This window comes from Amblyomma maculatum, chromosome 9, assembly GCF_055883805.1.
Source record: "Amblyomma maculatum isolate TAMU_Amacu chromosome 9, ASM5588380v1, whole genome shotgun sequence".
Classification (NCBI taxonomy): domain Eukaryota; kingdom Metazoa; phylum Arthropoda; class Arachnida; order Ixodida; family Ixodidae; genus Amblyomma; species Amblyomma maculatum.
In genome coordinates, this window is record NC_139352.1 from 14496761 (window position 1) to 14521780 (window position 25020).

General features: G+C 47.7%; 1 protein-coding gene across 3 annotated transcripts in view; it reads right to left on the reverse strand.

Annotated features, from left to right (window-relative positions):
• Tdh (L-threonine dehydrogenase) overlaps positions 1–24447 on the reverse strand; it is an 83355-nt gene extending 58908 nt beyond the window's left edge. Inside the window, exon 1 of one of the 3 annotated variants that reach the window (XM_084578224.1) lies at positions 24314–24447. In XM_084578224.1, the coding sequence (XP_084434350.1) occupies positions 24314–24406 (93 nt within the window). In that variant the 5' untranslated portion in view covers positions 24407–24447. Of the gene's footprint in view, positions 1–3470; positions 3614–9321; positions 9477–24313 lie in introns of those variants that run through there. The other 2 variants (XM_084578227.1, XM_084578228.1) reach the window with 2 other exon arrangements.
• Positions 24448–25020: the final 573 nt, after the last annotated feature.

Here is a 25020-nt window from a genome sequence, read left to right on the forward strand (position 1 = left end):
GGCGCCCTAGCTACCCTGGCTTAAAGCCCCTCAATAAACCCTAGCTCGCTCACTGGTGACTAACCACTGTGGCCAGACCTCTGTAAGAAGCCCGTGCGTCGAGGCGCTCCTCTCTCAGAGAACCCGGCAACAAGAAAAAAAAAAAAAAAAAACGTTGACAGCTGGAAAGATTAGGTTGACAGTTGCAACAGAAACAAAAAGGAAAGATACGAATGTAAAAGCTGCTCGCTTGAACGTTAGTGCTCTAATCATTTGAGACAGGCTTTACAACTGTTTCAGGCTCACGCGCAGTGTAAAGAAGCCACGTTCACAAGGAAAAGTGCACACATACGGTCTAGCAGCATGCATACGCGTCATTTTATTCTACGCGTAGTTTATTTGCATCACTTGCATGACCGAAAAATTATCTGCGTCGCACACCTGGAAGTGCCATATAAACACAATATAAACGCACGAACCTTGGAATATATTTTTTATATTGTAACTCTGGGAGCACCATGAACTTGCCCAAGGAGATCAAGATTAGTTGTTTTTTTTTTCTCATGCAGCTCTCGAAATATTAAAATCCTATCATTACCATAAACTGGAAGGGGGCGGGGAAGGGTTTTCGCAATAGACGCAGTTCGAAGTGAAGAGAGCACTTTTAGAATGCGTTGATTTCGACAAGGACAGAAACGTCCAATCGAGTCAGTTGGAAGCTCCGAGCGCTGCCTCAATGAACGTATCAGGGAACACTCAAATAATGTGTACAACACTGTAAAGAGCAGCCTGGGTGTCCACTGCCTAAAGTTCCCCTTTCCGTCCTGTCAGCCTTCCCTTCAGAAATGCACTGTCATTGCGAGAAATGCGCATCAGCTCAAACGCGAAATAATAGAAGCCGCCCACAATCTAAAGCTGGGACAACATTGCGTTGAACGCTAAACATTTCGACAGCTTTGCCTGTCTGGTTGGGTTGATAACTAAGTAAAACTTGAAATTTCTCTAACCAACACTTTTTTATTTTACAAAACCCGACGTTTCCGAGCCGGCTCGGCTCCTTCTTCAAGGGTGCATGACGCGGGGCTGCGTGCAGCTATAAGTAAAGGAATGGTCGAGAGGGAGAAGAAGGGGGAGGAGAAAAAAAAGTGTTGGTTGGAGAAATTTCAAGTTTTACTTACTTAACATTGCGTTAGAATACCCTCGATTGCGCTAACGAAACGTGAGTTAGACGTGCCATGCACAGAGTAGTTTTAATGTTCAGTATTCCGGATTATACATATTTTAGCTCTTAATGCCCTTTCGGCGTTGGTTGTTTTAGGTTTTCTGCTTTTATCGCCCTTATTGGCTTTTATCGCTTTTAATTTTCATTCTCCTTTTAACGGCCGTTTTGGCTTTTTCTGCATTTTGTTTTCGTGTCACCGCATAATGTTATTTGTTATTCGTTTTTGCCTATTGACTTCACCATTTTATCATCATTCCATTAATTTGTCTAGCTTGTTGTCTCGCTTTCTTATGTTCAGCTTTGTTATCTTTCGTCTTTTCAACTTTCTGTCTCGTGTAAAGTCAGCAGCTGTTACTTATGCATTCCCGCTCACTTTTCGAACATGCGTTGCTCTGCAATAAAATAGCCAGTTCAGCGCTGTGTTGTAGTCTCTTCCTTTGTCCGTGTGTCAGGAATGCGCTGTTTTGTATTCCTACGATCAGCTACCAACTAGCCCGTTCTTCCACCCTTGCATGGAAGCTCTAACCTGGAGAGTTCGAATTAATGACGCCTCAATGCATGTAATAGTGACAAAAATAAATAAACAAACGGCGAAGACGGTTTAAACATGCCCAACGAATGTCACTGCACACGTTGGACCGTGTCGACACGTGTCGGCCATGCCTGTTGTGTATAGACCTTTTCAAAACTGGCCAAAGGGCGCTGCCATACTGGGGACTGGGCTGTGCTCATAGCACAGGAAAAAGCTGCGGATTCTCCCCCTACGCCTGCTTCACAGCCCAGTCAAACCGGTTTCTCCCGGGATCGTGAAAAGGTCTATAAACTTGCTCGTAACGTAATCACACATTAGAAAAATAGACAATTATAGCAAAATGATGCAATTACGTTTCGGAACTTCAAGTCGGGACTGTAGGCGGCCTCATCTATCGCATTACGCCACCATTTTTATTGTCGATATTTTTTCCTGTCTGCTTTTCAAATAAGACGTTCCAGAGCTTCGTGAAAAGCTTCACTTTGCAATGCGCTAAAAGGAACTCGTCACTGCGCAGTTCTATTACTTACTTCACAACTTTTCCAAGAAAATTTCTCAGCGCGCTGCAATAATTGAAAGCGCTTCGGAAACCCGGTCGTGCAACTAGTTAAGATCCCTCAGCTGCTCCAGACGCATCATATATTGGCATTCCATTGCACGAGTGCAAAGTGTGGAGAGAGTAGGAAATTCCCGCGTGCCGCGGCCATGCGTGCTGTCCATGGAGGCGAAACGCGAAAACACTCGTGGAGTTACGCGTATTTGGTGCGCGTCAACGAATTAAAACGCGCAGTCGCAATCAGTAGTCATGCACTATGTGACGTAGGAATTCAGCAGCTGACAAACTATTCGAACCACGGTATGTATTTGCAGCTTTAGTGTTAGGCGCGAATCTTTGTAAATTTGTCATTATAATGATATACCCATACGGCGCCGATTAACTTGACCTCATGGCCTGTCCTGTACGGCTTCCAAGTAGCATCACTGAAGACCGCTGAAGGGGTCATCGATGTACGAACATCTAGGCCAATAACGAGGGCTTTTGCAGGTTAATAAGGTGAAGCTGCACTATTGTTGGTGCGCACTCTTCCGGGAGCTCCATTTTCGAGCTGTGAGAGTTGCGGTCGAAATGTATATCCTAGTATGGTTAATACCGGCGAAATCGAAACAGCAACGATAAATCTCATTTACTAAGCAAACATATGAAGAATTGCATGTCAGGCATATGTGCATTTATTCGCAAACTGATCTATCGAATAACGAAGCAAATCAATAACTGCAACCCGACGAGATCAAGAAATCTGCAAACGGACAGAAAGGAACTAGAATTAAGCCACGTGGCGTGTGCAGATTATTTGCAAGTTTTACGCAGGGAAGTGATTTTAAAAAGAGTTCAGTGAGAAAAAAAAAAAAAAGTTGCAGAACCCGCTATAGAAAAAAAAAAGAATAAATTCTGCCAAAGCGGAAACTTCGCTGCAGCAAAGGGAAATGAAATGCATTCCACATTTCTGACACACGGGTCTTGTAATTCCCTGTCGGCCTTGGAGCCTGATTCTGGGAATAGAAATGAAGTAAAAGAAGCGAAGAATGCAGCCGACACGAGGAGCGTATGCGGATAAACAGGAAAGAAGCGACTGGGCAGAGAAAAGCTGGGGACAGCTTTCCTCCCGGGAATTCTACAGAGCTTCTGCATTACTGAAAATGGAAAGCAAATACGGTTGTAACATCTCGCAGCCGTACCTGGTATGCGTCATGCGATGCGTTCTTCAAGCGATGCGATATGAATGTGGTCCACTATTCGGTGACGCTTGAAGAGAAGAGGTGTGTGTGTAGGGAAGAAAGTATACTGCGCGGCCTTTCAGCGACTTCCTTCGTGGTGTTCAAGTTTCAGCTCACGCTATGGACGATCGCCTTTCTTGGCTGATCTGCCGGCGCCGACCATTCATTTCGCAAGCAGCGACGACGTTTGGAACGCCGCCAAGCCGATGTTGGTTGAATCAAACCACTTTACGAACCTTAGAGCTTCGAAAAAAATGGGTATATGGTGAAAACAATTTTCAGGTGTAATATATTATTATAAGTATTTTATTTTTATGGCATCAACGCATCCGCGGAAACAAAGCGCAGAATTACGTGGCAGCAATGCTTTCGATTTCGAGGCACGTTTCTTGAGGCGCGGCACTCGTGTCGTCTGCTAAATGGATGCGAGTATCGTCTGCGAAATCCTTCCCGTCTGCAACACGCCTGCAATGCGGCACCAGGAAAAAGCCTAATTATCTTCTGTGCAGAAGTTGTTGCCTTTTTAGACTTCAAGGTGACTTAAAAATGACAGTGGACTGATTCACCAACTTATTATTTTTTTATATATATATCGAGACGGTTTTCGGTTCAGTCGCTGCGCGAGACCGTCTGCATGCAGTAGCGGTGCCGACAGAAGGAGAGTGGCGATGACGCGTTGCCAAGGCAACGGACCCAATGAAAATCGATATCGGCTGCGCTATCTTTAGGTGCGCGCTTCAAATTATTATTATTATTATTTTAATTTGCGCCGCTTGGTGCAGCACTTCTACGTACAGTATGGATTCGTAAAAGTAGAGATTACTCAGGAAAGTTGCACGTACGTAAAATTACATTCTTGTATTTTGTAAGGCAGGAAACGTCTCTCAATGCATAACAATATATAGTTCCGAGGTTGTCCACTCCTCTGGACTGACTGAATGGATGAAAGAACTGCAATGGACTGCAGGTTAACAGATCTGGGTTTGTATAATAAACCGAGTCCATTGCCAATTCATATCTTTCTTTTTTTGCAATTTTATGAGTTGCTTCCCGCGGCTCCTCACTCCGAGCTCTCTCTTCGTGGTTGGCTCAAGGCCAGTGATGACGGGGGCTTGGCTACGCTTCATCTAACCCCAAAATGCAAATATCAAAAAACCGGAATGGAATCCAAAAGGAATCTACGATATAATACAGAGTATTGGAGGTGCTGGGGAATACTGATTAGTTTGAGCGAGGCAAGAGGGCGAGATGGTTAGATCAGTTGGAGAGGTGTTTAACCTCTTGAATTTAACCCTTGTTAACTGTGCACCGACGATGCTATCTGGGTATACAAGTGTGGCAAGGCAACACGATATTGCAGAAGTGGCAGCTCGCTAAGCCGCATAGCGAGGATGCCTCGGGGCAGCGCACACGGTGGCCTCGCTTGCGAAGGCAGCCTGTTGTTATACCTGTCAGAGAACTCGACCGCTGCCAGAACGAAGAAAAGAGCGGGCGAGGGGAGGGGTTGAGAAAACGGGTCGACGGGCATTCCAATCCGTCATTAGCGTCCACTACAACGACGGGGGGAGAGCGCATGAAATGGGACGTTCACTGAACTCGCGCTGTGCTGTGCGCAGGCGGTGCGCGCAAAGCGGCTCACGCACCGCGTGTATTTTATGCGCGAGGTCCAAGAAGAAGTTATGCGGAAGTACGTTGGAGGTTCGGAAAAGGCGAGAAACAGAGACCGGAGAAGAAAGTGTCAGGAGACTGCGCCGACTATCGACCAATATTTGTCGATTCCTTCAGGCAATGTATAATAATAAGTGACACGTGCAAACAAGCAACTAAAGAAATTTAAGAAAGGTGACAACGGAATGTAAAGACAACGTAAGAGCAACGTGGAAGTTTTTTTTTTCTTTGTTTTTCCATTATATCACGGATAAAAAACCAACTATCCCAAGCCGATAATCTTGCGAGGCACCACAAAGTTCACGCGGCCTTCTTTCGCAGCGACGGACTGGTTCAGAAACGACAATTTATGGCGTAGAAATCAAGCACGTGTCACCGCAATTATGGATGCGGTCGGTCTCATCTAAGAGTCTTGCTCTTTTTTTCTCTCTGGTTGGCTACACCGATGCTCTTTTATGTCATGAATCAACGTATCCTTTATGACCACTCCGTCGCAGACAGCACAGACAAGAGAGGGGGAGCCGTTAAGAGACCAAGCAGTGGACCATCTTTCAGTAGCGCACCCCTCTTGTGTCCGCCAGACAAAGTGCGATTGACGGGACGGGTTATCGTGGATTTGTGCAGAAATTTGTTCCTAGTAGTGGGGTGGGCTTATTTTCCAAACAGTAGCTGAATGCATGGCTGGTCTCAATTAGCCTCCGCAGAGACACGTGCGTCATCAGTGAACATACATTGACCCCCCCCTCTTTTCTTACTTTCTATTAAACCATCACAATGACAACAAGAAGCTGGATAACCTGGCCGTGTCTTCTCTGTTGAGGCAAGCTATAGGGTAGGCGGGGACAATACAATGATTCCCTTCCGAAGGCCTAGAAGCTAGATGCTAGCACTGCACGCAATTATTGTGCAGCAGTTCGTCGCGTAGATGAAACGAGGGGCGTCGTTTCCTGGAAAAGCACATGCAGCGAAGTCCATCCCCCTACTACAGTGTGCCCCTACTTGCGCGTGGCATCCCGGCGAGAATGGCGGCCTAGGAGGCTTCGTGCGTGCGCAGTAGAGCTCTTGGAAAAGGTCCACTGTGAAGGGACGTGCATATATGCTCCATCTTCGCGCCGGGATATTTGTTCTCGAACTTGTCTCCTGCTCGCTGTCCACGAAAATAAAGTTTGTCTTTCTCTCGAACATGCGCAGCCTCTGAACCGTTCCGGCTTAATGCGCATCCTGCTGCTTACGAAAGCGTGCATGGAACGAGAGACGGTGTGGGAAACGTGTGCGGAGAGACGCAGTTCCGGCTATATGCCACCAATTATTCGCAACGGCGCGTCCATCAAAAAGCTCCGAGAATTACGCGCGTATCTCCGCGCCTACAGCATCAGCTACTACTGTAACACCCGTGCTACACACTGGTGGTCGTCCCAGCCAGCGTGTCCGCCACGAACATTTCGCCAAAGGCAGTTATATGCAGTGTATGAATTTGATGCCGAAAATGCGTCTACGTGCACTGCCCAATGGCAGGATCGTTCCTCGTAGGCGTCGAAAAAACGGCGGCACCGCTCCATAACTGAATCCTTTCAGTCGCGAGAGGCTGAATTTTAAATTCTACCGATTACAAACGTTGTGCGACAGGATGATCGAACCAAAAAAAAATTTGCGAGATCACTGCAGAATCTGCACTGGAGAAATCCGTGAGCCTGGGCGTTGCTGTGTTGTCCGCGAGATGTGTCAGCAGGATTCCGCAAATGACTGATACTGGGCCTTTCCTTTCCTGTAAACCACTTAACCCACATTGACCATTTTGTCACTTGCACACCATTCCTTTACGCTCTATCCGATGGTACTATTCTTTTTCCGATATGCCAACTAGTTCCTCTTTCACAGCTCCGGCAAGCCCGCCTACATACAATGTTTACGAATTAATAAAGGAAGCGAGTCCACCTTTGAAGTACGAGGAAGATTGGGGCCCTTGACGGGCTGAGTATGTGAACTACCGCGTCAGACAAGGTTCAGTGAGTTGATGATGGCACCGTTAGCTAAAAGACACCCTGCTACTTTCGATTCCAATGAACGAGTTCGTGGCCTCGTGACGTGCTCTCGTGAAAGACGTCTGTGTCTGTGCTCGCTGTTTACGACCCCTTTTAAGTAATGCGAACATCAAATGTGTTCTCTCCCACTCCCACCACCTTTCTCCCGCGAAGAAATGTTCCTCCGCATATGCGCCTGATGGGAAGTTCATCAGCGAGGCCACCGTGTGGACCACACTCGCGTCGTGGCTCAGAAATCAATGGCTCTTTTCCACCGCGTACTTGACATACCGCCACTTTTTCATTTCAATTCATTAGCGATACTCAACAACCGTGTGAACGATTTCATAACAACAGCGAGGAATAAGGCCGCAATGCGGTGGATGTTGAATCCTCATACCAAAACGCAATCCTCGCTCTCATGCAGACTGTCCTTAACACGTATACCCTGCAATAGGGAATACTGACCGTCTGCACACAAAGACAGCTCGGCTGCCGGTCGACAGTCCGCAACAATATAGAGTCTAGATATCGAGATTACATTGAAAGTCTAGCGCCGGCGAGATTAGGTTACCCATAACGCGTAAGGAATAGTTATTGCTCGAGTCCGTTTGTGACACGCGCAGAGCAGGCAAACGTACGCGGGCCTATAAGCATCACGTGCAGTGTTCCAAACCAGAGCATTGTACGGGCTTGAATTCGAGGCCCTCGGCTTCAAGCCGGACCCGTCAAAATTATCGCTCTAGTGGCCCCAGCCCAATCTGCAAAGCTCAGAGTGAAACCCAGCGCGCTCTCACAGTAATTCATGAGGTTAATTACTTAAAGCTCTTCAATTAACTGAGGAGTTTTAAAGTCACTCACTGTAAGCAGATTATGCCCTTGCAACACAAATAAAGGACTGACCGACAAAATAGCTCGATTCACAGTGACGCTTGAAACAATATGATCTTATTTTAATTCAAAAGGAAGTGCAATGAGGGTGTTCGCCTGGCTGGCAGCGGTAGGAACTCGGAAGGCCCAGAGTCAAATGAAAAAAGGTTGCATGTAATAAACTGCTTTGTGATTCTTCAATATTTTTAATGAATCATATTTCCTTGCCCGCGCGGTGTCTAAATATTAAAGCGACCCCGTGGCCAGTGGCATGGAATGTTTCTAACACGAGTTCACGGGTTGAATTCTTAGCTGGTCTGGTTGTCTTTCAATAAGGACGAAAAGCAAAACGTCTTGCATATGTACAATACGCTCAACTGTTAAATGGAACGTAAGACAGCGTGGTCGGCGGGCTTTACAAAGCACTGCCAAGAAAGCGGGCGACAAACGATCGCTAAGATGCATGCGCAGTAAGCATGGCTGGCTGCTCTTCCCGGGCATGTACATAAGGCCGCCCATTCTAGCTATGTTATCGGCACAGCGCTTTGTAAATTGCTTACACCAAATAATCCCTCGTTCCCTATAACAGTGGAACGTACTGTACGTCCCAAGATAACTCAGGCTACGAGAGAAGCCTTGTGGAAGGGTCCGAAAAATTGCAACCACGTGAGGTTCTTTAACGTGCATTGACAACGCATACTACATTGACGCCAAGCTTTGCGCTGCAATCGAAACGCGGTCTGGACCGAATCTGGGTACCCAGAGCCTCTGCGGCGGGGTAGAAGTTCCCAAATTTTTTTCCCAGCGCGTACCACGCATTTAATCTTTGTGCCTGCTGTAATGCGCAATGTGTACTTAAACTACAATAGCGAATCAAAAGCCGGACGTCGGCCCTGTATGTAAGGGCGCAAACCCCACCCGGGCAAGCAACGTTAAGCCCGGGCCCGACCCGGGTCCGGCGAAACAGCTCAAGTCCCTGCCCGACTGGGCTTCCGGGCCAGCCGTATTCTGTTTCAAACTTCTAGCGGCTTAACAATACCATTTGAACTAGTAAGCGCTCAGCGTCAGGGGTGATTGGCTAACGCCTGCGTTGCAGACGCCGACCCCCCTCGCGCGCTTTTACGAAGCAGGCGGAATTCGCAACCATGGAGATGGCTATCATTCCACTGCAGGCGATCGGCCGGTGCGCCGCAACAAACTATAGTTAGCGAATCTGAAAATAACGGTAGGGATTGAAAAGCAGAACCGCGCACCTTTCTTTTTATCGCCTCTTCAGAGTCCGGTAATCCGCAGCCAGAGAAGTCGACGCAACTGAGCAGCTTGCTTTTGACAATGGGCGCACTCACACACCTTACCGTTGTCTTGACGCAGTCCCACCACTTCGCTGCCCTCCGCACGTACAGAAAACACGCACACGTCGTCTACGTAGAGCGAGCCCCTCGTCTGCAGCGGCGAGCCCCCGCGGAGGTGTGCAGTCGCCGTCCTTGAGAGGCTTCGCGCGATGGCGTGAGGCCTCTTCCCTTTCTCTCGCGCAGCGAAGAAGCAAGAGAGGGCCTGCCTAGCTGTCTGAGGGAAGGGCTTCAGACGAAGCCGGTATGACGAGTCGTTGTTCATACTGCATGCACCCCCTCCCCCGCCTCCCACCCACCTGTCTCCCGCAGCTTCTGTCGTCGCCCCTTCGCTTCCTATTCTTTCATTGTTGTTTCTTTCCTCAGTTCTTTCCCACCCTCAGCGAGGGTCCGAGAGCGGGCACAATGGTCCTGAGGAGGAGAAACGTTAATGACAGGTACAAGCACGGGGTACAAGTAAATACTGCTTTCGTGAATTCCTCTTGCCCCGATGGGTTCGCCAGGAACCGTACAAAGCGCGCTCTTGCCCATGTGCGCTTGAGTCCTCTTTATTTTGTTTGATGGTGCTCCTGTTGGCGTGGTTTTCGAGTCGTAGATTGCCCCCCCTCCCTCCCCCACACGCACACACAAACGCATCCAGCCTTGCATGTAGGTTCAGTAGCCATAGTTCCTCGACATTTTCCGAGAGGAGACGAAAATCAGTGGTACAAAAGAGCGTGACGGCTTTCTGTTGCTACAGCAACTTTGCTCTCCATACAGCCCTACAGGACATATCAGGAATTGAGTGCTACTTTGAAAGCAAAAGACAGATGGAAATAAAAACAAAATATCCTCATAGGTGCGTGCCTGAGTCCATTTTGCTGGCATGCACCACGCTACAGACCCCGTCCGCCCTAAATTCGATACAAAAAAGAATAAGCGCGATCGCTTGTCTTAAATACGCGTCGGTGAACGCTCGTTGTCAGCAAGTACAAACAACTTCCTGCTCTTCAGGAAGCCAGCTGATGGCGCTTCCAGGTCTTTGAAAGCCGCAGCGCTATTCCGGTTTGTCCTGGATCGATTTCTACTTCGACCCCTTAGTGTAAGTGGAATTCAGATTTTACTTGATCCTGCCATATTCATCTCGAAATATACAATGCATGAGCCACTACGAATTTAGGAACCCGGTTTTGTCAAAAATAAATGCAAGACGAATTATGGAACACAATGAACAACATGTAGAACACTGTAAGTCAGCTTCTCTGCAAGGCTTGTTTTCCAACAGAAAGCTCTCGTTCCCAAACGCCACTCCCGCATTATTCGAAGAAACGAGCAGATGGAAGCTCTCTTTACTAAGTAAATTCAGGAATGTCTCCATTCAATTTCAAGATGACTCGGGGAGAGGGATCAGTAGAGTACAATGTTTGAATACCACCTCTGCATATGTAAGATAGACGATGAATGGTATGACCACTATGGAGATTGTCCAGCGCCTTGCTCCTTCAGTGTCTTAGTTCGGCCCATTCGTCGTGGTCCGAGGTGCCTGCTTTTTTTTTCTTTTTTTTTTTTTTCCACGATGACTGCAAGTGTCGTCTGGTAAAAGATTTTTCCATTGGAAAGCAAGCCTTGCATAGAAGCTGATTTACAGAGTTCCGCAACTTGTCCACCCTGACCTCATCGATGTCATGAAAACATGTTTTTCTATGTCTGCTTTCCGAAAACAGGGGAAGATTTTCTTCTTGAATTATGTTCTGCCAACATGGGCATTCCGCGAACGTCGAGTGTCCGTATCCTCGCAAACGTACGATTTCCTCTTCCAGCTCGTGTGTATAACACAGCAATGTCTGCATATTTGTTGTTGTTTAGAAGATCATGTACTACTTCTTAAGGTATTTCTCCTTTCGCTTTGGCAAGTGAACGTATTTGAGATTTCTTATCTCAATTTCGATTCTGTGACAAATCCTTGCGGTCTTCCTGTAATATTGTGTGTTCTGTCTATCATATTGTATTTGCATTATATGTCCAAGCTCTGGCTTTATGAATACAGCGGGTCTAAGGCCTTATCAGGAAATCCATGCGAGTCATATTTATCTTTCGTCACCCATACAATTGTATCTTGTCTAAACTTCAATAAACTCAACTGAAATCCAGTGTTTGGCTTTTGAATTGGTTTCTTGGTTTTTTGATCTCCTGGGCCTCTGTCAAGCTGTTTGTACAGCTTTTAGCCCAGGCGACCATCCACTTGTTGGAAAATAAATCTGATTTGATTTGATTTGATTTGAGTCGTTGGATGACCACTCATGATAGAAACGCGCCACCGCTCTGGCACCAGAATCCCAGACATTTCACCTTGCTCCAGGTGGAGAAGCTAGAACCATAGGAGCAGCCCACCTTCTTCTGCAATATACAGTAACAAATTTAAGAGCACTCAGAAAGACAGGGATGACAGAAGTCAAACGCTCTACTTTTCTCGTCATTATCTTTCCGAGCTCTTTCAAATTTTTTTATGTTGTGCTAGGTGACCCAGAAAACAACTTTTGTTAAGCCATCTGCAATTACATCCACTACCATCAGCATGCATCGAATACCACACTGGTCACGGGGCCATAGCAACCGAAACCACCCGTTGTTAGATATGGTGCAGCTGACGTGGTGACTACCGCATTGCAATGGAAAACTGCGGACGCATGTGGTTATGCACATAAGCCGGTGCATAAACACCCTCCACAACATCGAGGACAAAAGAACTCTCGCATTCCGAGCAGTTTTTTTTTTTTTTTTCAAAACCAGGTGAACGCTATATTTACTCAACAACACGACTCAGCCTTCCGTGTACAAAGCTGGAGGTGTCAAGAAGTAACTTCAGTTAACATAACCCTTTTATTTGGGATGGTACTTGAGCTCGAACAGTACGCTTTGAAAGCGAGGAGCTAGCTAGCACGGGTACTCAACTCGCTTTTTATATATCACTGTTACCCTCACTGTTATGCTGCCCACACAGATGACACCATGCTGGGAGGCTCCTCTCTGCAGTGCATAATAAGCAAAGGCAGGCAGGTGAGCACATGATTATGTACGCACAGAGATAACTATAATAAATGAGAAATAACTGATCTTGTAAATGCTATTTTTATTTGTTATGTACGAGACAATGTTGCCGCCGCACTAAAACGCGTGCTTTTAATAAATTTAATTCTTAATTAAATTTAACCTCCCGCACATTCATATATAGCTGCTGCTGTGGCGCCATGAAAGTAATATTTCGCCAATATTATATTTTTCTTATAACGCATATTGTCTGCAGTACAAAATCCATGGGGGTGTTCGCGCCACACTTCAAAACTTACGTCTTTGCGATGCTTGTATTTGAAGGTGCACGTGTGGCCTGCTGTGACAAATACGAACGTGCAGCATCACGGCGTACACGGGTGGCCCGCACAGTACGTACTGGAGTTTGCAGCTTGCTTAGCAAAATATGAGCTCGGTCTACAACGCATTGTAAAAGTGTGAAGTCAAGGACGCTGAAGAGCATAATTACCTTGCATAATACAGAGAAGATGAACATGATCTGTTCGTGTACAAGCGCCTGGAAACAAATTTCACTGGCTGCAAAATGACGCATATAAGTATTCACTTGGCAGGGCCAGCAGGGCTACATGATCTGCGAGGATTCAGTTCTCACTTTCTGCAGTAAAGTCGCGAACACCACATGCATAATATGAGGTAAAACATCATTAAACAGTTCTCATAGCAGCTATTGCATTAGTCTGGCGTTAATTACGTGTTCCATCACCAAAGCAAGACGTGACCATTGAAGTTGCATAGCAAAAATGTTCTGGATGTCTATTCTCCCCACTTGGAAAGAACAGAGAAAAGATGTTTATTGCCGACCACTATTCTACATATGGTGTGTATTCACTTCTATTAGTCTGTTCCAGCCGTTTACGGGTCCTGTACAGAGATTCTGCTTCTTTCAATTTGGTTTCACCGTATGTACGTGGTATCAGAAGGCTCCTGGGTGTGTGATGAATGGGGCTTTCTGAAGACTACAGGCTGACGCAGGTAGGGCCTATGGGAAGTTCGGGGAGGTATATGGGTGGTGGGTTGACGGAACAACAACACTGCGCTAGTTCTGTCCTTCCATGTGTCCTGTGTCCGTTTTTCATAGCACTGCACATTTCCATGATGCCTCACTGAGTGGCCCACACGAAGGTATTACCTGGTGCCTCAAGCTCACAGTGTAAAATTCGGGACCCGGAAGGGAACTGAAGGTAGAGACCTACTTTTGCACGTCTGCGACAGCGCCTGACACGTTTTCTAATAATGCGCGTTGTAATGTGAACGTTTTAGAAGAAATAACATCAAAACCAACCAGCCAATAAGGAACTTCTCGAAATGGATGAAAACTGCTGACGTGGCGCACAACGTCGCCTTAATCGATATAATTGGATTGGTTTATGGGGTTTCACGTCCCAAAGCGACTTCAGGTATAATAGACGCCGTAGTGGAAAGCTCCGAAAATTTCGATTATTTGCAGTTCTGTAACTTGCACTAACATCACACACCACACGGGCGTTTTGCTTTCCGCTTCCATCTAAGAGCGGCCGCCGCGTCAGGATTCGATCCCGCATCTTTGTGCACAGTGGTGAAATGCCCTACCCTCTGAACCACCGCGAATATATGTGTTTTAGAGGTATATCTTCAAAAACTTCTCTACATTATTGTTCACGACAGCACATCGATAGAATTGCGAACTGAACAGGCCAACAGCCTTACCGTTTGCAGTGGATCACAAGACATGCTATTCCTACACCGAATTTCGCAGAGTTCGCATGCCCAATCTAAGAGTTCATTGTTCATGGAATAGCCAGCTCAGTCAGAAAAAGGAGTTCTGCGTGTGAATGGTGTACTATAAGAGAAAAACAGTACAGCAAAGCGTAGTTTGTTAGCACACCAATCCGCGCGAGCTGATAGAGCCCCGAACGCTGTTATGCGCGATAACCACGGCAAAGCGGCGACTCGATGTCGACACTCCTTGTTAGCGCACCGAGCGCTGGTGAGGTTTTGTGACACGTTCTCTGCTACACTGCGAGATACCGCTCTTCGGACACAAATTATGCTGCTCGTGTTTTTCCAGTTCCGAGAAAGTTCTAACCGCGACTTCCCTGTTATGCGGGCATCACACGGTGGACCTCCGAGTGGTGCCACATATTAAAAGGAGAAGTAGCTTCGAAAGTCCGGCATCTGAATAACTTTAGAGTTCTGTAGTTAAGAGTACCTTTCTCCTCCGCTTGGTGTCTGCGCGTTCCGGACAAAGGCACACTTCAATGAGAGAGGGCCCCACGCTTTTTTCTGCTGCCTTTCCGGGCCCTGTTACGCTAAGGGAGGTGTCGTGACGCTGGGACTAAGTCGACCCGGCCTTCACTTGGTAGCGTGCAGAGACTCCGGGTTGATGAAGGATTGAATCTTCGAAGTTGGTAAAATATATACAAGCAGGTTTAATGGCACTTTGAGAAAACTTATTTACATGAAAAAAAAAGGTATATGAGTAAAATGGCAAGCGTTAAGAGTTCATAGCGAGAAGCGTCTGGATGAGCCGTTTACCCAGGGCTCAGAGCCTCATTTCGTGCTCTGCAACGTCCTTAAAACCCCCTATGTCCAGCCCCTCTCTGAAGATGCTGACCAACAAGTTCCAGGGCACGCCCCTCAGATATCGGCATCCAATCGAACACATCACTGCACTGATGATCTGATGCACTGACTGGTCCGGTATTGTTTCGTCGGGCTTGGTCACTTGTTGGCGGGTAGAGCTTGGGAACGGCGAGGAGGTACATTTCTATTCTTCTGCAAAGATCCGATATGGTGGTTCCGGCAAGTGGATTTCCTTCTCAGAAACCCAAGTGTACGTGCGCGTCACGAATACTGCTCCCAGCATTGTCCCTTTCCGGCAATTGCAAATCTTTCCTGCATTCCCGGGAAATCCTCTAATGGCCGTATTCGTCATGCTCCTTTCTTCTGTAAGTCAGCGGACGTGTCATTCCGATCGTCTCCTTTAGACAATAGGCATTCCTCACTTGACAATAGCGCTTCTCGACGGGAAGGGTGAACAGTTGAACAAAAGCACTTCCGGCTATTTCCCACAGGGCGACATTTCTTTGTATTTTTCTTGAAGTTCCCTTGACAGTGCCAATTTGGCAGTTGCAGGGTCTCGACAAAGCAAAGCAGGCTCACACAAACAGATTCATGGAAACAGGCTCACTTAGAGCCCTTGCACCAACAGCACATATCATACCATGCCCACAGGCGAACAATAGGGCGCGCAAGCGCGGACCATGCACGGTCACAACAGCCTCCTCCCCTGCCAGAAGAGCCACGGAGGGCAGCAGTCGCAGCTGCTGCATGGAGAGACGACTTAATGGCCTGCACATGAATGCTTGAAGCCTTCTGTCGCTTGTCGAGTTGTCTTGATTGTTGTAGGCCAAATTGCTTGAGCTGTCTCTGAAAGTCAACCACATGTCTAAGCAAGCACTCGGCTCCCGTCTGAAGAGACCAGGTCAAAAGAAAACTGCCATCGTTGTCCGAGAAAAGCCCACACTCAAGACGCTCAGGACCCACGTATGCCTAGAAAACCAAACGTGCTGTTTGACATGGTCACATATATACAAGCGCACGAAAAAAAAAAAAAAAAGAACCTGAGTATCAATTTGGATTCATGGTAAGGAGCACCTGGGACCGCTTAGAAACAGCGGCTAAGCGCGTCCGCATTCCCATTTAACTTCCCCTTTTTGTATCTTATTTCAAAATTGTACTGCTGCAAAATCAAGCTCCACCTCAGAAGGCGACTGTTCTTCGATGTCGCAGTTTGCAGCCAAGCCAGGGGACAATGGTCCGTCTCTACGGTGAATTTGGCCCCTCCAAGATAGAACTGCAATTTTTGAATGGCCCATACAATGCAAGCGCACTCTTTACGCCTACCGGGGATTTTCACTGCGTAGTTAGTGTTAGAAAGCTTTGCAACGACTTCAGCAAGTCCTTCCCACTGTACTTCGAGCTTATTCTGCCTTGAACCTCTCAGCAACATCACCTGGTCCCCGATACGAAACGTCCTTTGACGGGCTGACTTTTCATAGTACACTTTGGAACGAGCCTGGGCTGACTTCATGCTGGCCTCAACGAGTTCCTTAGAGTTATGTAAGCGATTCAGGAGGTTCGGAATGAGTTCTACTACTGTTAGGCCTTCTCCGCGCCCCTCCCAGGCTTCGCGCACCATTCGCAAAGGTGAGCGCAGTGACCTTCCGTGCACCAACTCGGCTGGGCTAAATCCAGTGGATTCGTGCGGCACTGACCGCAAAGCGAAAGGTGCTGCAGGCAGGCAGGTATCCCATTCGCGCTTGTTTTCATAGCACAGTCCCCTCAGGACTCGTTTGAGAACAGAATGCCATCTTTCTACGCTGTTGCTCTGCGGATGGTGGATCGAGCTATGCACTACCTTAATGCCGCATCGCTCGAGAAATGAGGTGGTGAGGACACTTGTGAAAACGCTACCCTGATCACTTTGGACCTCGGAAGGGAATCCAACTCGTGCAAACACTGACAGCAGCGAATCCACTACACTTTCGGACGTCACCTCGCGCAGGGGAACAGCTTCTGGAAACTTTGTGGCTGGGCATAACATAGTGAGGATATAACGGTACCCTGACTCTGTCACAGGAAGTGGCCCAACTACATCTATTACTAACCGGTAAAACGGCTCGGTAATGATTGGTACTAACACCATCGGAACTTTCCACTTATCTTGCACCTTTCCAACCCGCTGGCACGTGTCGCATGACCGTACAACATTTTCCGTGTCCTTAAAACATCCAGGCCAATAGTATTCTTGCAACAGCCTCTGCTTTGTTTTCTTTATTCCAAGGTGACATGACCACGAGCTGCCATGGGAAAGTCGCAGTAAGTCTTCGCGGTACTTTTGGGGAACGACTAATTGGTCCCGCTCTACTGCGCGCTTATCCTTGAATAAGCGATACAGCACTCCCTTTCTCATCTCGAAAGAAATATTCTTTGTTGTCTTAGTGGCGCGGTGGCGCTCCCTTATATCCTGTATCTTGGGATCATTGACTTGCTCCATAGCTAAGTCATCTCGGGTTCCATTTAGAAGTCTCGTGAGATTACTAAACACTGGCGGCAAGAGGTTACTCTCAAGAACGTCCTCATTGCGCGTCTCATCAAGCTCACTTTCAAGTTGACTTATCTGAGATGCCTCGCTCTCAAAGTTTTCTGACCCGCTATCTTCCGCATCGACCACTGTTTTAACTGCCGTTTCCTCCGCTGTGGAATTTTCTGGAATGAGCAGTGTAGCTAGTACTCGCGCCTTTGAACGTGTTAAAGCTTGCACAACTCTGTCTCCGAAAAGGATGCCCCTCTTTCGCAGCAGCATGTCCGATTTGTTGGAAAACAAATACGGATAGCACTTAGGAAGCTTTCCTGAAACGGCAGCCTCGGTTGTTAACTCTCCGAAAGGGCCCTCAATGACCACGTTCGCGATTGGCAAGCACACACTCTGTTCCTCCACTACCTGGCGGATCCATGCACACTGTCCTGTATAGTCGGAAGGCGACACATACGCCGGATGGACAACACCCATCGTTGCGGCCGAATCGCGCAGTACCTTGCAGGGCTTCCCGTTGACTACTAGGTCATGCATGTAGGGTTCCAAAAGCCTCATGTTTTCATCGCAGTCACTGACAGACGAGAAAGCAATCTTTTCTTTCCGGCAGTTAACGGCAATGTGACCCTGCTCATTATACCTAAAGCATGTGAGCGGCTTCCTAGCCCCAAGCTTGTTCTTTGTGTTCTGCGCGTTGGTCACTTCCCCACTTTTCTCATACCCTCCTTTCTAGGGAGTTTGTCTGAAGAAGCCCTCCTTTCTTCGTTTGCAACTCTAGCAAAGTGCCTTTTCTGACGGTTATTCACACTAAACTTGGGATTGCGGGTCCTATCCACTGCTGGGTTGCTGAATTGTCGGCGCGAAGCGTACTCCTCAATGAGTTCGGCAGCTTCAGTTGCCGACTTAATGTCGCCTCGGGCCTGTAACCAATTTATTTCTTTTTTCTGGGAGGCAGTTATAAAACTGCTCCAAAAGAATTCGCTCGACTACAGCGTCCCTATCACTGTAGGAATCAGTGCTCTTTAGCCACTTGCCCAAATTGACTCTTAAATTGTACAGGAATTCAGGGTAACTCTCGTCCCTGGACTTAGTAGCGTTCCGAAAACGCTATCTGAACGCCTCGGCGCTAAGCCTATACATTCTCAAAAGGCAACCCTCTCGTAGTTGTCCGCGTCCTCCTTGCTTAGCCGCGCGACAACCTCCGCTGCCTCGCAGGGCAGAACCGTCAATAATCTCTGAGACCAAGTGTCTCGCTGGAAGGACAGTTTTTCGCAGGTTCGCTCAAAGTTAGCCAGATACAGACCGATATCCCCTGATATCACATATGGCTGCATGTACTTTGACATCTTGAAATCTGCCTCCTTGTTGAGAAGAGGTACCGCTAGCTGGGGACAATTGCCCGACCTCTTGCTCAACTCTACTTCTAATTTCCGGAGCTCAATTTCTTGCTCCAGCCTTTTTGCTTCTCTCTCAATTTCACGCTCACGCCTCTTTTCCTCTTTTCCCCGCTCTTTCTTTTTTTGTCCGATGAAGTTCCATGCTTCACTGGGCTCCTCATCATCGGTTCCCAAATCAGTGATTGCCTTTAAAATCAAGGGTTTTCGTTCCAAACCACTTGTGTCAATTCCCAATTCCTCACACAATAGCAACAGTTCCGGTTTCTGCAGCTTTTGTAGGTCCATGATCGCTCCGAGTGTCGGCTACTTCCAAAACAACTGTGCAAACTACCAAACCTAAAGGCGTTTCAACACTCTTTACCAGTTCTAAAATCTAACCCTGTTCTAGAACCTGGTCCACATCAGAAGAAAAGCCAAGCACTCACGCACACATGCGATCGATGTTCCGAGCTGCTCTCTTGTTGGCCGATTGTTGCTCCTGCTTGTTGCTTGAGATGCCACCTCCGATCACCAGATGTTGTGGCTTGTAGATTCAGACCCCACCGCTGCCACCAGTTGTCGTGACGCTGGGACTAAGTCGCCCCGGCCTTCACTTGGTAGCGTGCAGAGACTCCGGGTTGATGAAGGATTGAATCTTCGAAGTTGGTAAAATATATACAAGCAGGTTTAATGGCACTTTGAAAAAACTTATTTACATGAAAAAAAAAGGTATATAAGCAAAATAAATGGCAAGCGTTAAGAGTTCATAGCGAGAAGCGTCTGGATGAGCCGTTTACCCAGGGCTCAGAGCCTCATTTCGTGCTCTACAACGTCCTTAAAACCCCCTATGTCCAGTCCCTCTCTGAAGATGCTGACCAACCAGTTTCAGGGCACGCCCCTCAGATCATCATCATCATCAGCCTGATTACCCACTGCAGGGCGAAGGCCTCTCCCATATTTCTCCACTTAACCCGGTTCTGTGCTAGCTGCATTCACTTGACCCCAGCGAATTTCTTAATCTCATCCGCCCACCTAACTTTCTGCCGCCCCCTGCTACGCTTTCCTTCCCTTGGAATCCAGTTTGTTACCCTCAGCGACCATCGGTTATCCTCTCTTCGCACTACATGTCCTGCCCATGTCCATTTCTTCTTCTTAATTTCTACTAGAATGTCGGTAACTTGAGTCATTTCTCTGACCCACTCTGCACGCTTTCTATCTCTTAATGTTACCCCTACCATTTTTCGTTCCATAGCCCTCTGGGTTGTCCTCAACTTAAGTAGAACTCTCTAGGTTAGCCTCCAAGTTTCAGCCCCATAGGTGAGTACAGGCAAGATGCAACTGTTGTATACTTTCCTCTTGAGCGATACCGGTAAGCTGCTAGTCATAACCTGCGAGTGCTTGCCAAATGCGCTCCATCCCAATCGTATTCTTCTTGTTATCTCCTTTTCATGATCCGGATCTGCGGTTACTACCTGTCCTAAGTAGACATATTCGCCTACTACTTCCAGTATTTCGCTACCTAATGTAAACTGCTGTTCCTTCCCGAGGCTGTTGAACATTACCTTAGTCTTCTGCATATTGATTTTCAAGCCTACCTTTCTACTTTTCCTGTCTAGGTCATCAATCATCATTTGCAGTTCATCCCCCGAGTTGCTTAGCAAGGCAATGTCATCAGCAAATCGCAGATTACTCAGGTATTCTCCATCTACCCTTATCCCTAACTGCTCCCATTCCAAGGCTCTGAATACTTCCTCTAAACAAGCTGTGAATAGTACTTGGGAGATTGTGTCTCCTTGCCTAACACCTTTCTTTATGGGAATTTTGTTACTTTCTTTATGCAGAACTATGGTTGCTGTGCAGCCACTATATATATCTTCCAGCACTTTCACGTACGGCTCGTCTACCTCCTGATTTCGCAATGCCTGCATCACCGCCGAGATTTCAACTGAGTCAGATGCTTTTTCGTAATCAATGAATGCTATGTATAAGGGCTGGTTATATTCCGAGCATTTTTCTATCACCTGATTGATGGTATGGATATGATCGATAGTAGAGTATCGTTTCCGAAACCCTGCTTGATCCTTTGCTTGATTGCAGTCTAAGGTTGTCCTGATTCTATTAGCGATTACCTTAGTAAATACCTTATACGTAACAGACAGTAAGCTGATTGGTCTGTAATTTTTAAGGTCCTTAGAGTCCCCTTTCTTGTGAATGAGGATAATGTTTGCATTCTTCCATGGTTCTGGTACCGTCGATGACACCAGGCACTGCGTATACAGGGTGGCCAGTTTTTCTAGCACGATATCCCCCCCGTCCTTCAGCAAATCTGTAGTTATCTGATCCTCTCCAGCTGATTTCCCCCTTTTCATAGTTTCTAGTGCTTTCTTGACCTCGTCCTTCGTCACTGGTGGAACGTCTGACTGTTTTTCCCTACCGCCAATCTCATTACGGTCCTGACTACTTTGGCTACTGTAGAGATCTGTATAGAACTCCTCGGCTACTTTGACTATCTTTTCCATATTAGTGATGACGTTGCCCGCCTTGTCCCTTATCGCATACATCTGGTTTTTGCCTATGCCCAATTTCTTCTTTAGCGCTTTAAGGCTTCCCCCGTTCTTTGCAACATGCTCAATTTTCTGCATGTTATACTTCCTTATATCGGCCACCTTGCGCTTATTGATTAGCTTTGATATCTCGGCCAATTCGATCTGGTCTGTTGGATTGGAAGCTTTCATACTCTGGCGTTTCTTAATCAAATCTTTCGTTTCCTTAGACAGCTTACCGGTATCCTCTCTAACTATCCTACCGCCTACTTCTACCGCGCACTCAGTAATGATATCTCTGAAATTATTGTTCCTTGCCTCTAGGGTAATGTCGCCATCCTCAGTTAGAGCTGAAAACCTATTCTGTAGCGAGATCCTGAACTCTTCTGCCCTCCCGCTCACCGCTAATTCGTTGATGGGTTTCTTTCTTACTAATCTGTTGCGTTCCTTCTTCAGATTTAGGCTAATTCGGGACCTCACCATCCTGTGGTCACTGCATCGCACTTTCCCGATTACCTCTACATCTTGCATAATGGCTTACCTCCTATGATAAGCTCCATAAAACCCTGGCCCCTCAGATATCGGCATCCAATCGAACACATCACTGCACTGATGGTCTGATGCACTGACTGGTCCGGTATTGTTTCGTTGGGCGTGGTCACTTGTTGGCGGGTAGAGCTTGGGAACGGCGAGGAGGTACATTTCTATTCTTCTGCAAAGATTCGACATGGTGGTTCCGGCAAGTGGATTTCCTTCTCAGAAACCCAAGTGTACGTGCGCGTCACGAATACTGCTCCCAGCATTGTCCCTTTCCGGCAATTGCAAATCTTTCCTGCATTCCCGGGAAATCCTCTAATGGCCGTATTCGTCATGCTGTCATTCCGATCGTCTCCTTTGGACAATAGGCATTCCTCACTTGACAATAGCGCTTCTCGACGGGACGGGTGAACAGTTGAACAAAAGCACTTCCGGCTATTTCCCACAGGGCGACATTTCTTTGTATTTTTCTTGAAGTTTCCTTGACAGGGCCAATTTGGCAGTTGCAGGGTCTCGACAAAGCAAAGCAGGCTCACACAAACAGATTCATGGAAACAGGTTCACTTAGAGCCCTTGCACCAACAGCACATATCATACCATGCCCACAGGCGAACAATAGGGCGCGCAAGCGCGGACCATGCACGGTCACAACAGAGGGTACAATACGGCGGGAACACTTTTGGGGGCAGACTTCTCGCGGAGTGGATGCAGTAACCTTCTCGCCTGCAACGCTGTTTCGGTTGGCAATGGGGTTTCCTTATATTGCGTGTTTAGTTGTGGCTTTATTTCCTGTTTATTTACCCTAGGATACTTACCTTGCGAGATGCAGCGTCACTCCGCAAGCACTATTACAGTGAAAAACTTCGGGTGCCGCAGTCTACACACAGTTCACTTGTCCGAACTGGACTGCGGTAATCTTTCTACGGTCGAAATAAATATGTTGTGGATTCTAACGGAAGACCAGAAATTTCAATCAAATAAAACAAATTCTCGGCCGTTCTCTGGAGAACGAATGCCTACGATAAACGCACGTTGTCTTTTTTTAGAGCAACAAGCTCACTATGTCCGCACATATTGCGGGATACTTCTGTCGTGTTGAAACTTCGTATCAATTGAAGGAAGCCCGTCCATTAGACACTGTTAAGGCCGAAGTCCCATGCTTCCATACAACATAACATGTCCTCCACGTCCTCCATTATAAGATCTCCTCCATTCTCTGTCCGCATTTCCTTGACAGCGTTGTCCAGTGCATGGCGCTGCATTGTGCCATGCACGCAATGAAATACCGCCACAGCAGCAGCTATATATCAATGAGCGGGAGGTGGGACTTCCGATGCGTAATACTTTAATCTGAGTGGCATGTCGCCACAATGAATGGCGAAAGAAAATATCTGACGAGTGAAGAAAAGAACGTAGTTCTCACAGTCTCGATAGACACTTTTTGCTGCAGCTTCGGCTGTCTACATTTTATCCCTGAATATCGTGCCAAACATCTGAATCCGATCATGTACTGTCACGATCACAATATTGCGGGACGTGGGAGAGCGTGGCAAAACTGCGTTCTGCGCCTTCTGACGGCGCCCGTCCGCTCCAGTTACCCTCGCAGGCTTCTCTGTACCCTTACTCCTACCATGCGCTCAGCAGACGCAGATCGAAACCGCCGCCAGGTGACGCTTTGATATCTAGCGATAGCATGTGCCCCAGCCGCTGTGATGAGTGAAGCAGATATCGCTTCACTCATCGCTAGATATCAAAGCGTCCCCTGGCGCCGGTTTCGATCTGCGTCTGCTGAGCGCAAGGTAGGAGTAAGGGTACAGAGAAGCCTGCGAGGGTAACTGGAGCGGACGGGCGCCGTTAGAAGGCGCAGAACGCAGTTTTGCCACGCTCTCCCACGTCCCGCAATATTGTGATCGTGACAGTACCTGTCGTCGCTCGGAGTTTCAAATCGCAATGTTTACAGGCGTAAAGGTGCCCGTTGAAAAACGCCCGTTAAAGGCGTAAAAAACGGGTCCGCGAGCCATAATTTCGCCCGACGAGTGAAAAATCCAGTCTCTTATAAACACCGGTTTATTCCGGGTAAACATACAAGCACTTATTAGAAGGAAGCAACATCAGGCGCTACTGCGCTGAGAACATGCTGTTCATGCGCGCCACAATAGAACACTGAAGCGGGAAAAAAGTCACGGCTTTACAGCGGCGATCAAAACAGGCTGCGGAGCGAACAGGGCGAGCAATAGGGTTAAAGTTCTAACGGCGGCACAAGATACATTGCTCCTCGCATGACAGAAACTCACGCGAATACGCCTACGCCGTTTCTGCAGGCGCTCCTTCCTTCCTTCATGTCGCCGGCCTTCTTTCTGTCGCCCGTGCTCACCCCGCTGGCCCATGCCGCTCGCTGCCTGCCCCGTGCTGACTTCCCCGTCGTGGCAAAAAAGGCCCCGCGCCTTGTTTCCGACGCGCTTATCTACCCTCGTTTTTCGCCGCTAACATCCCGCCACCAAGATTATCTGCGCACTCATGCGCACTCGCGCTGCCCGCGCAAACGCAATACAAATAGAAAAACGTGCGCGTGGTTTAAAACACAAAGGGGCTGCGGAGCCCCCCCCCCCCCTCCCCCCCTCCCCCTCAAGACCTCCCGAGACGTCAAAGAACGAAAGAAAGAGGAGTACTGGGAGGAGTACAAAAACAATGCTGCTGCCGAGGAGCTGCCCGCTTAAGGCATCCGCTGGGTTGGTAACATTCATCAGGCGATGGTCCACGTGGCTCACATCTGGTAGACGGAGTGCCTTTGGCACTTTCTGGCCGCTCGTAGTATTTTCTGAGGTCGGCGACGTTGACTGGCCCGGTCTCCCGGCCACCCTGCACATGACGAAGCATGTAAGCGAGCCGCGAAAGACGCTTTATTACTATGAAAGGACCAGTCCACCGAGGAGCGAGAGAGGCGGCAAACCCTTCTGCGGCATCACTTAGCGGGTGCGAGCAGCGGAGCACTTTATCCCCA